Source organism: Strix aluco, chromosome 15, assembly GCF_031877795.1.
Source record: "Strix aluco isolate bStrAlu1 chromosome 15, bStrAlu1.hap1, whole genome shotgun sequence".
Classification (NCBI taxonomy): Eukaryota; Metazoa; Chordata; class Aves; order Strigiformes; family Strigidae; genus Strix; species Strix aluco.
The window spans coordinates 15,352,046-15,361,956 of NC_133945.1; the positions used below are offsets into that span (position 1 = coordinate 15,352,046).

The 9,911-nt window shown below is 37.5% G+C and overlaps 1 protein-coding gene across 1 annotated transcript; it reads right to left on the bottom strand.

Moving 5' to 3' along the window:
• Positions 1–1,399: 1,399 nt before the first annotated feature.
• On the bottom strand, positions 1,400–7,143 carry RSL1D1 (ribosomal L1 domain containing 1). Its single transcript, XM_074841057.1, has 9 exons — positions 7,069–7,143; positions 6,852–6,991; positions 5,940–6,078; positions 5,175–5,323; positions 4,901–5,002; positions 4,208–4,301; positions 3,993–4,121; positions 3,030–3,233; positions 1,400–1,943 (listed from the first exon to the last, which is right to left on the bottom strand). The coding sequence occupies exons 1-9, from the start codon at positions 7,102–7,104 to the stop codon at positions 1,599–1,601; spliced, it is 1,338 nt and encodes a 445-aa protein (XP_074697158.1). The 5' UTR covers positions 7,105–7,143; the 3' UTR covers positions 1,400–1,598.
• Between the last annotated feature and the right edge of the window lie 2,768 nt (positions 7,144–9,911).

Genomic DNA, 9,911 nt, shown 5'->3' on the forward strand with positions numbered 1-9,911 from the left:
TCCAATGAAATTTATTTTTCAGTACAAGCTCAGTATTGTTCAAAACATGACACTGCTGAAGTTACTACACATTGAATATACCTCCATTTGATTCTTTGTTAAAAAAAGCACCCAGCCATATAAATCAGAGTAGAAGTTAATGTAGTTTTTAAGTTTTTCCTCTCTTGCAAAAGGAATAGTTCAGCAGACTTTTTTTGGGGGGAAAAGAAAGGCACTTTGGCTTCAGTAGAATAGTAAGTTGCAAGGTAGCTCCACTTTGTTTCACTGTAGTTTTAGTTTCTAATACTTACTGCTGTCTTTTGAAAGACCTGCTTCCTGACTCCAGTTTATCTCTGTGAAGAATATGAGTTAGTTCCCACTTTAATATAAATATGGAGAACAAATGAGCAATATAGAATCAATTCTAGTCAAAACAACCACAATGTGTACTACTAGAGAAAATATTTTGGTAGTATCTTTATTAAACCTTTCAAATAAAATCAAAGAGTCCTTGCAGAAGCTTATCCTTAACCTAATTAAGAGTTTAGTTTTAATTCTTGCAGCAGATTTTAATAATGAAAGGGGTTTTTTTAATGAGAATGTTGATACTTTGAAAGTTATTGACTTCCTCTTCCTTCCAGCCTCCATATGGCCACTCTGCTTTCAGTACTTCTAAAAAGGATGTGAACTCACTCATATTAATGATACAGAAAAAAAATTTTGGCTTTTACCCAGTCTCCACACAGCACTTAATCCAAGTATACATGAGCCATGTAAAGAAAGCACTGTCTGTATTTCTTCAAGTGCTTTAAGAGCTCAGATATGTCTTGACAATTCCGTATTTTAAAAGTTATTCTACAATCTTAACAGAGAAAAAGTTAACAGACAGATTTTTCTATTAAGAAAATCCTAAAACCTTAGCTAAGGACAAATAGTACTATTGAAAATGTTGTGAAAGAATTTAACCAAAGTCCCCTTTTTAAATTCAGAATTATGGGGCTCCTGATACAATAAAATTGTATTACCACAAGTTCTAAGACTGGTAATTTTACTGTCCATACCATAATTGGCTTTTATAGTTCATTGCTCTGTTCTTTCCATCTTCAATTTTTAAATAAAATAAAGATTGTAATGTCAAAGATACAGTACCTTAAAATAGCTAAAACATACATTGTTTGGCTTGTTATCAGGCTGCTAACTTAAATATCTGGAACTGTTTATTACAGTTTTAAAAAATGGCTGCTTTTGGTATGCATGCTTCTTGCTTTAGCCCTTGTGTTCCAGTACTAAGATATGCTTCAGGAAGATGTCACTTGCGTTTCTCAGCTTTTTGTCCTGGAATAGTCCCCTCCCTGCCCTTTGACACTTAAAGAATCTGAGTGATTTTAGTTTGGGCTAGGAAAAGATAAAAGGCAAGAAATAGAGCCAATTAAGATCATGAGTTTTATTTGTTCCAGCTCTTCAATTAGAAGGAAACAGAAATGAATCATTACAGATCTCAGTGAAAAAAGCTGTTGGGATCAGATTTTCTTTAGAAGGTGTTTTACTTCATCAATATACTTTTTTACTAAAAAGACACCACTGAATGACTATATAAAATGTGTTACAACAGATAACATTCATGCTGACTGTAGCCTGCGCACTTTCTTGGGTGCTTGCTTTGGAGTTTTTGAAGACTTCTTTGTTGACTGTACTGATTTGACAGCTTTGGGTGTTGCAAAAGACTTTGCTTCAGGCTTTTTGGGAGTCTTTTTCATCTCTTTTTCCTTTATTGCTTCCTTTGGCATGCTGAGCTGCTTGGCTTTTTTCTGGTTTTGTGATGTCTGTGAGTCTGCACACTCTTCTGTAACTTTATGTTTTGTTTTTGGAGTCTCCAGAGCTAGAGGCTGTTTCTTTCTCTTACGGAGCGGTGTTTTAGTTTTCTCGCCCACGTTGTCACCTTTATCTGGACTTGGTTCCATTTTCTATATTTAACACACAAAAAAAATTACCTTTCTACCTAAGAAACATCTTTACTGTTTTTCAAGAAGTATCAATGAAAACCATTATAGATGACAAACATTTTCTATCAACTGAACTGTACCCTAGCCCAAATAATCTGTTCCTATTTCAGTCTAGAAGCAGAGGATAAAACACAGAACTAAATCATGAAAAATAATGAAAAAATAAATCTATTTACTTTCTTAGTATTTTGTTAAGAGATGCAAGGATCCTCTTGGCCAGTCAAGTCACTGACCTCTGCTGGCAGAGCTTCAAACCACAGTCCTGTTCTGCCACTTTTCCAGACTTAATAGATTGAATAGAGATCAGTTCTCTTTGAAGTCCACCTGTACACACACACAAACTGACTCCACTGTTATCTGAGCACTAGGCCTAGTATTCCCTAGAGTCCATCACATATTCCCAAATGTTACTGTTTTATTCATCCAAATGAGTCTGGTTGTTTTGCAGACATGTTAATGACATGATCCACATCATTTCCAATACTGGTGACAATAAGTCCATAAAGCATTCATGCAAGCTGCTAGCTCTCAATTTATATTCTGTGATTGTTAACACTGCATCTTACTATCCTAGAGAATGTTACTTGTTTTTCCTCAAGTTTTGCCCTGCAGGCAGAAGATGATATATTAAAGTACATTAAAGTTTAATTTTGCAAGAAATCTTGAATTAAAAATTTTACGATTTACTTGATTAAGTATGAGGCTGTTTCTCAATCATTTACCCCTTCTTCTGACTTCAGGCTTGTTATTTGACCTAGACAAAATTGCTGCTATTCAGAAAAATACATAAAAGGACAATAACCACTGTCTTCCTTTGTTTGTAAAAAGGGTTAACTAAAAAATAAAAAACCCCCAAAACTAACCACCTCCCCAAGGCACACCCCTCCCCATACACTCAGTCCTTAGTTTCATGATATATTCACAACAAAATCCAGTTCACTTTGTGTTAACACACACCGTTCCCTACAAACCAATGAACAATTTAAACAGTTCAAAATCTTTAGTTTTAACTGAAACGTGAGTTTCTCAATATTATTAAGCAATTACCGTCAGCTCAGCTAAGCTGGTTGTTTGCATAGGCACCAGTTGTGGAATTTCTTCATCATCATGATCATCTGGTTCTTGGACTACTACTTTTTCTTTTATCACAAGCTCCTGGGTGGTAGCAGCAGCATTAATTTCAGTTGTCAAAGTGACTTGACTGGAATTTTGTTTTTTAGCTGCCTTCTTCGGTTTCTTGTTCTTTCCCTTCTAGAATTAATTGGAAGTACATCTCAGACAAATTCCCATAACATTTCTAAATTTGTAATAATTATTTTAATATGCTTAAAAATATGACGGTCTAGCAACATTTATTTAAATACTCTTGTTCAATAGACCTGGACTGCTCAACCATATGTAAAATATGAAGAAATGCATTACTTTCAGAAGTTTGTAATAACTAGCTCATAAGTAAGCAATAATAATGTCAAGATTAGAGTCTTTATGTTGAATATATTTGCTCCAAATTTATTTTAGACAAAAGAACACAATGAGCAGGACTCAGTATGAAGGAATAGCTGATTATATTCTTCTTTTTAAAAAGCAGGCAAACCCCCTATCATATATACAAATATATGAGCTTGTGAATTATTCAGATGCCACTGATTAGCCAACAAATGGATAGTCTGAATCCATGTATATGTTAATGAGTGTATTTTCAGAAGGCAAATACAAATAAACAATGCAAGCAGAAGTTTTAAGAATGAATCTCAGCTCCCTCCAGTTTAGGACTAGAAACACCTTACTTATTTCCAGTTTGCTTTACAACCTATCAGGGATTTTCCATAATTTCATCAGTATTACTGAGTATTTGAAGTACTCAAGAGCCAGGAGCGCCTAACCCATTTGTAGCCATACATGCCTGGGATCAACTACTAAAACATTTAAACCCAACAATCACACACTATAATGCACAGAAGGAAGTCAATTTGGGTTTATGGAAAGTTTGAATATTTTTTTTTTGTTTACCTTTACTTCCTTTTTTTTGAGAGATGGCTGTCTGTCAAGCTCATCCAAGTTGGAAATATTTGCAGTAAAAATCGGAAGTGCAACTGATTTAATTGTTTTGAGGTGAAGAATTTTTACATTTTTCCAATTCTGGAACAACAAAACCAGTATATTATGTAAAAAAAACAGGCTGAATTATGAAGCAACTTGGCTTTAATGCTATCAATCAGCAGTACCTTCGGTAACTTCTTAGCAATCACCTCAGCTGCTGCAATGGTATTATCTACTATCTCCTCAGCTTTCATTCCAGTGTGACCTATACGTGCTGTACTGAAAGAAGTGAAGAGTAATATTTACATGTGGGCAAATAAACATTCTTTAAGTTATTTGTTTTTAGGCATACCCAGAAATGAAAAAAGCCCACTTACCTGCAATTATCTTAACTTTCATAAAGGGTGGCTGGCTATTGCAGAAGTCTTTTGTAATAAGTTAGAATAGATTTACCTGTATTAACCTTTCTGTATTTGGATATGCAAATTCTGCCTTATATTACTAATCATATTACCAATTTAGATCCTTTTAGATGCACAATAAATTAAAAAAGTCTTACCAGAATAGAGTATTTTGGAAGTAATTTTTATCTAATTTAACAGTAATATTTTTCTAAGATTGTACATGCTGTTTGACAGTGATGCCTAGAAATTTCTTAGGTATAAGGAAAAAGAGACTAAAGCTAAAATTTACATTAAAACTTCTTACTAAGTAGAACTACTGATTTCTTTATACAGATTAAGGTTCAAAATGGCCCACATCTGGAATGGTGACCATTAACCTCTTCACACATTAATGGAATAAAAATAACTCACTTAAATTCCTACAGTTGAGGTACGACTGTCCTTCAAGTGAAGTATTAATCTACTCATACTTACTAACAGCACCCTTTGTTGGTAACTGGGAGCGTAGTCCCCTGGATATGTTTTTGTAGTTCCTTAGCAAGATTTCTGGCTTTCAGGTTTACAGATAAAGGTGCCCTAAAAAAGAAAAGGGGGGGAATTAAAAAAAAAAAAAATAAACCAACTAAAAAAGTCAAAACAAACAAAACAAAACCAACCCCCACCCCCCAAGCCAACCAACACTTTACTAAGAATAATCTAATCTTAAAAAAGATAACGCAAAATGGATGCACAGAATTTCAAGACCTACTTCTTCCTTTCATAAAAGTGTTTTCCCAGATGTGAGGGCAAGAGCCTTCTAATTCGGTCATCAGACAGAAAGAGATCAAATCTGTTCAGGAGGCGACGCTTTGCTTCAAATAGTTTATACTCTTTTTTGAGAGTTTTATATGAGATGATCTGCAATGCAAGTAACAGTTTAGTCTCCACTGCTGAAAATGCAGCCTAGAGTATTTCTTAGAACTGCACAGAATTAACTCACGTAACTGATAGTCTATCATAGGGCATTATTTTAGAATGCTGAAGACAACCAGTAGAAAAAGGATACAGTATGTTTTGGTTTAAGAATCAAACAATATGGATCTCTTGCATAGTTACTGCAAATCACCAAACAGAACTTGAGTACAAGGTAACATCTAAATCAAGGTTAAAAACAACAATAAGATTATTTTCTAGTTTTATTGCTAATAGCATAAACAATCCAATCCAGCTGCAAAGAGCTCAAATATTTTACATTGTGAGTTTTCCCAGTTGCTTACTCAAACATAGTATTGAGCATTTATCTAGCAATTACATCTGATTGCTAAAGATCCTGTTTCAAATTAAAGAAATTACTCTGAGTAAATTTTGAAGTTTAGAAAAAACTAGGTTTAATAGAAAAATCTCACTAGAGATGATTAACTCAGAACCATTGAGATTAGAATATTAAACAGCAGAAGACAATAATTACTCTCTCTTTTCATTGGTACAAGAGGAAAGAAATAACTACTGTACTATAGCATCATATATCTCTTACCTGGCTAACACTTCTGATTCCATTCTGGATTAAAAGTTTCCTGTACAGTTTTTCAGTCTGTTCTGCTGATAAATTTGGTTCATCCTTTGTGAAGAGGCAAACCTCAGTTGTTTCTGGTCGGATGCCATGGGGCAGTGGTCTACAAGAAGAATATGAGATGGATAGGGAATGTCTAAAAGGAGAGACATTTCTTCCTGAACAAGGTCCTTTAACAAGTACTACAGGGAAGCTATGTATCCAGACTCTGGTCTTTGTTAACTTCTGAACGTCTTCGGTGGAACCTATGCTTTTTAAAGCACACAGAACTATAAAAGTTAAACAATCATATATCATGTCTCCAGTCAGATACCCTGCTGCATCCATCTGTCCTGCCAGGAGCAGTGACCCCAGGTCCTGGGAGCAGGAGGCCCATCCATTCTCCCCTCTTTACACCATGGCTGCATCCAGTCAACAGACAAGTCTCTGTAGTATTGGGGCCCAGATAAATAGATGTAAGCTTTCTCAGTATAGCACAATTACAGTTTAAAAGAAAACTTGTAATTCATGTTCACTTTGGGGTACCACAAGAAGGAGGCAGGGGTCTTTCTAATTACTCGGTGGTGGGTTAAGACAAAGAAGAGATTGATTTCTTTTCTTCAACTTCAGGACTGAACGGCACATACCTTTAACTGGCAACCAACAAAATCCGTGTTCTCTGTGTGCATAAAGCTGGCACAGCCGAGCTGCCGGTTGCACCGAAGGTGGGGGTGAAACAGTGGCCTGACCCGACAGTTCTCGCTCTCGGCTCGGGAACTGCCACGACACGGTGGCGGCAGTCGGATCCCTTCAGCTCAGAATCACCTAAGTGCACTTTTCCAAGCCAAGGGACAGGAGCAACCCCTGTAACTACACGGCCGAGGGTGAATTTCTTACATTTTGATGACTTGTGCCACCCGCGGCACCTTCCACACCGTCACCAGGAGGTGGACGTTCTCACTCTCGTTGAGGAGCTGCGCGTTTCTCTTGGCCTTGCTTCTGGCGAAAGCCAGGAGGGCCTCCACCGCCTTCTTCACCTGCAACAGCACGGCAGCAGCCGGAGTTAACGCCCGGCCCGGCCCGGCCGCGCTCCCGTCCCGCCGCCCCGCCGTACCTGGGCGCGCTCCAGATGGTCCGGGCCTCCCGCCATGGCTCCGCCGGCGCCACGTGCAGCCGCCGCGCCTGCGCACACGCCGCCTTCCGGGGCACGGCGGGGCACGTCCGGGGGCGGGCTCCCGGCCCTTCCGCCCCACCCCTGCGCTCCTCCCCGGGGGGCGGGCGCCGCGCGGGAGCGGGCGGGAGGCGCTGGCGGCCCGCGTGGCGCCTGGGGTCCGGCCGCGAGCGGCGTGGCGCGGCGGGCGTCGTTTCCTCGGGAGGCAGCTTTGGCCCAGAGGGTCGCGCAGCCCTCGGTACTCGGTCACAGTGTCACATGCGGTCACATGCGGAGTAGCCACGTAGGGCAGACTCATTAAAATCTTCTCCGCACTGGCAGAATTTAGGCATATGATACTAGCTTTGGTGTTTCATAATCTGATAATTGTATTAGCCTTGCTCCCATCCCTGCATAGGCTTTGCATATTTTAGAGCAGCTATGTTTTAATAAAACGTCAACATATTAGTGTGACATGTTAAACCAGAAAAAGTTGGATGGTTGGGACATCTCTGAAAATAAGCCAGGCTAGTCTTGCAAGATATCATTGAACAGTATGTTTGAGGCCTGACTGTACTGGGTCAGCATAGCATTAATAGGATAAAACTAAAGGGATGACTATTAGTGACTCAAATTCAAATTTTTCACATATCAGTCTCATACAAGTTCATTTTTCTACAACATTTTAAGTCTGACATGACTAAATTTTACTAGATGTCATTTAACTAAACATGTTCGACATAGCTAATAGAGCTGTCTTGGAAAAATAAGTTAATCTCTGGATAAGAAATATTCCATCCTAATACAGCACGCAATGAATATAAACTACAAAGAATGTGCTTTTAACTTAGCAAGTTCACCAGTTAATAGTTACTCTTACAAGGGAAATTAGGTTTGTTATTTTCATCAATGTTATTGCTGTACACTAAACATATTCTGCTGTAGCCCCCAATTTAACTTTTCTGATTATAAAAGTATTTTTCCTTAAGCCACTTGTCACACTTATTTAAATGCTAAGATTTAAAATGACATAATTGCAAGCCATTCTACCTCATTACTTACTTAAGAGGATGTTTCTACATATCCCTAATTTTATACTTTCTCCTAGCAAAATGGATGTACAAGTAGCAATTATTTCTGCTGTAAACAGGTCTTTGAGGTTTAAGATTATTCCCTTAGCATGTATCCCAAAAATTCCAGGATCAGGCTTCTGTTCCTCCAGATTATTTGAGGGCAGATGTCAAAATCTCAGGTGTCTATAACTGTACTTCTTGCAACAAAACTAGCACAAAGGATATGCAGAAATTAAACCAGGAGTAAGAAGGCCCTTAGAAGAGATCTCAGAACAAAAATCTCCTGGCTAGATCTGGAGTTCAAGCACTAGTTTTCTTTAGATTGTGTTCCTTTGCAATCCTAGTATAAGCCTCTAGCTATAATCTAATTAATTGTTAGATAGATGGATGCTTATGGTGTTATTCACTTATTCAAAGACTACTTTTTCAGAAGAACAGAGGCACTCATCTTTGTGACACAAGCTGCAAAGTTTTGTTACAATCCTTTGCCTATCAGCAGTTCTACAGGCTTAATAGATGACAGGAACACAGCCTCAAGTACCTTTCTTTTCAGCCAACAGTTAGTCTATCATATTTCTTATTACTCTTATTCAGAAGCATGTGGGGTTTTTTAGGTGTATGCAACTGAGGGGAGAGGTAGAAAAATCCAATTCACATTGGAAGTTCAGACTTTTTGGGAGTGAAAGCCAATGAAAGGATATGTATTATCAAAAGTTATATACACACAACAGATTTTGGGTTTGTTAGCATAAATTTCCATTTTATATTAAGACTAGAGTCCTGTCTAGCATTTCTTCAGAGGAAAATATTTTGTCAGGTTTATAGTGTGTTAAAATAAACACAAGGAAAGAAACAGGTTCACAATATAAAATCTTCAGTAGTAACTCCAGTTTTGTTGGTATATTTTTCTTTACCAAATCCTCTATAGGGTATACAAAAACAGCAGAATAAGTAAGAGCCTTTAAGTAGCAGTTCAGGAAGAAAACAGTCTTGTCTGGAGTACATTTCATCTGCTTTAACATCATCATTAAACAGTCTGCATTAAAAACCAAAAAGCCAGAGCAATACAGAATCAAGTACTTGGGACATTGAAACAATCTTTTTTTCTTAGGTAATATTCAGTAATAAACACTTATAAAAACACATTTCTCATAATTAACATAGTTTTTAATATATGGAACGGTGCCATAAGTAGTCTAAAACAGAGGTTCTTCATTGAGCAATTTTCGCTGGGCTTTTATGCCACTGAAAAAAATCTGTAGAGGGGCATAAATTCATGACCAGCAAATATCCCCATGGATAAACCTCCTTAAAGCAGCCATTTTTCTTACAACACTGTTACACCATCATCAATAGCTTGTTGTCCAAGAATACAATTTACTACCAGAAAAAGTGTCTCAGGAAACCATCATATTTGCGTATCAGTTCCCGATTGTCTGCAAAGACGACCAAAGTAGCTGGAATGGTTTGAAGTAGGTAGCTGCTGGCACTGTTAGTCAACTGATGGGTGTACCCATTCCTCCATTTAGTGTGCTTTACTTCTTCTAACTTGCAGAAACAAGTAATTATTTTCTTGTTGCAAAATAATTAGTACTGCTGCACATTCAGATATTTTTTTTTTTCTTTACATTTAATTATCGTTACTTATACCAAGGGTTTCAGTTCAAGGACATACAAGGTCTTAATTTATAGAATTATAATTTATAAGTTACATCATGGCTATACACTTAAGCC

Excerpts from the sequence above, each read along its gene's own strand:
- RSL1D1 (XM_074841057.1), bottom strand. The coding sequence starts at position 7,104 with ATGGCGGGAGGCCCGGACCATCTGGAGCGCGCCCAG. Across the intron at positions 4,122-4,207 it reads TTGCTAAGAAGTTACCGAAG|AATTGGAAAAATGTAAAAAT; the intron begins GTACTGCTGATT and ends TTGTTGTTCCAG. Across the intron at positions 1,944-3,029 it reads CCAGCTTAGCTGAGCTGACG|AAAATGGAACCAAGTCCAGA; the intron begins GTAATTGCTTAA and ends TGTTAAATATAG.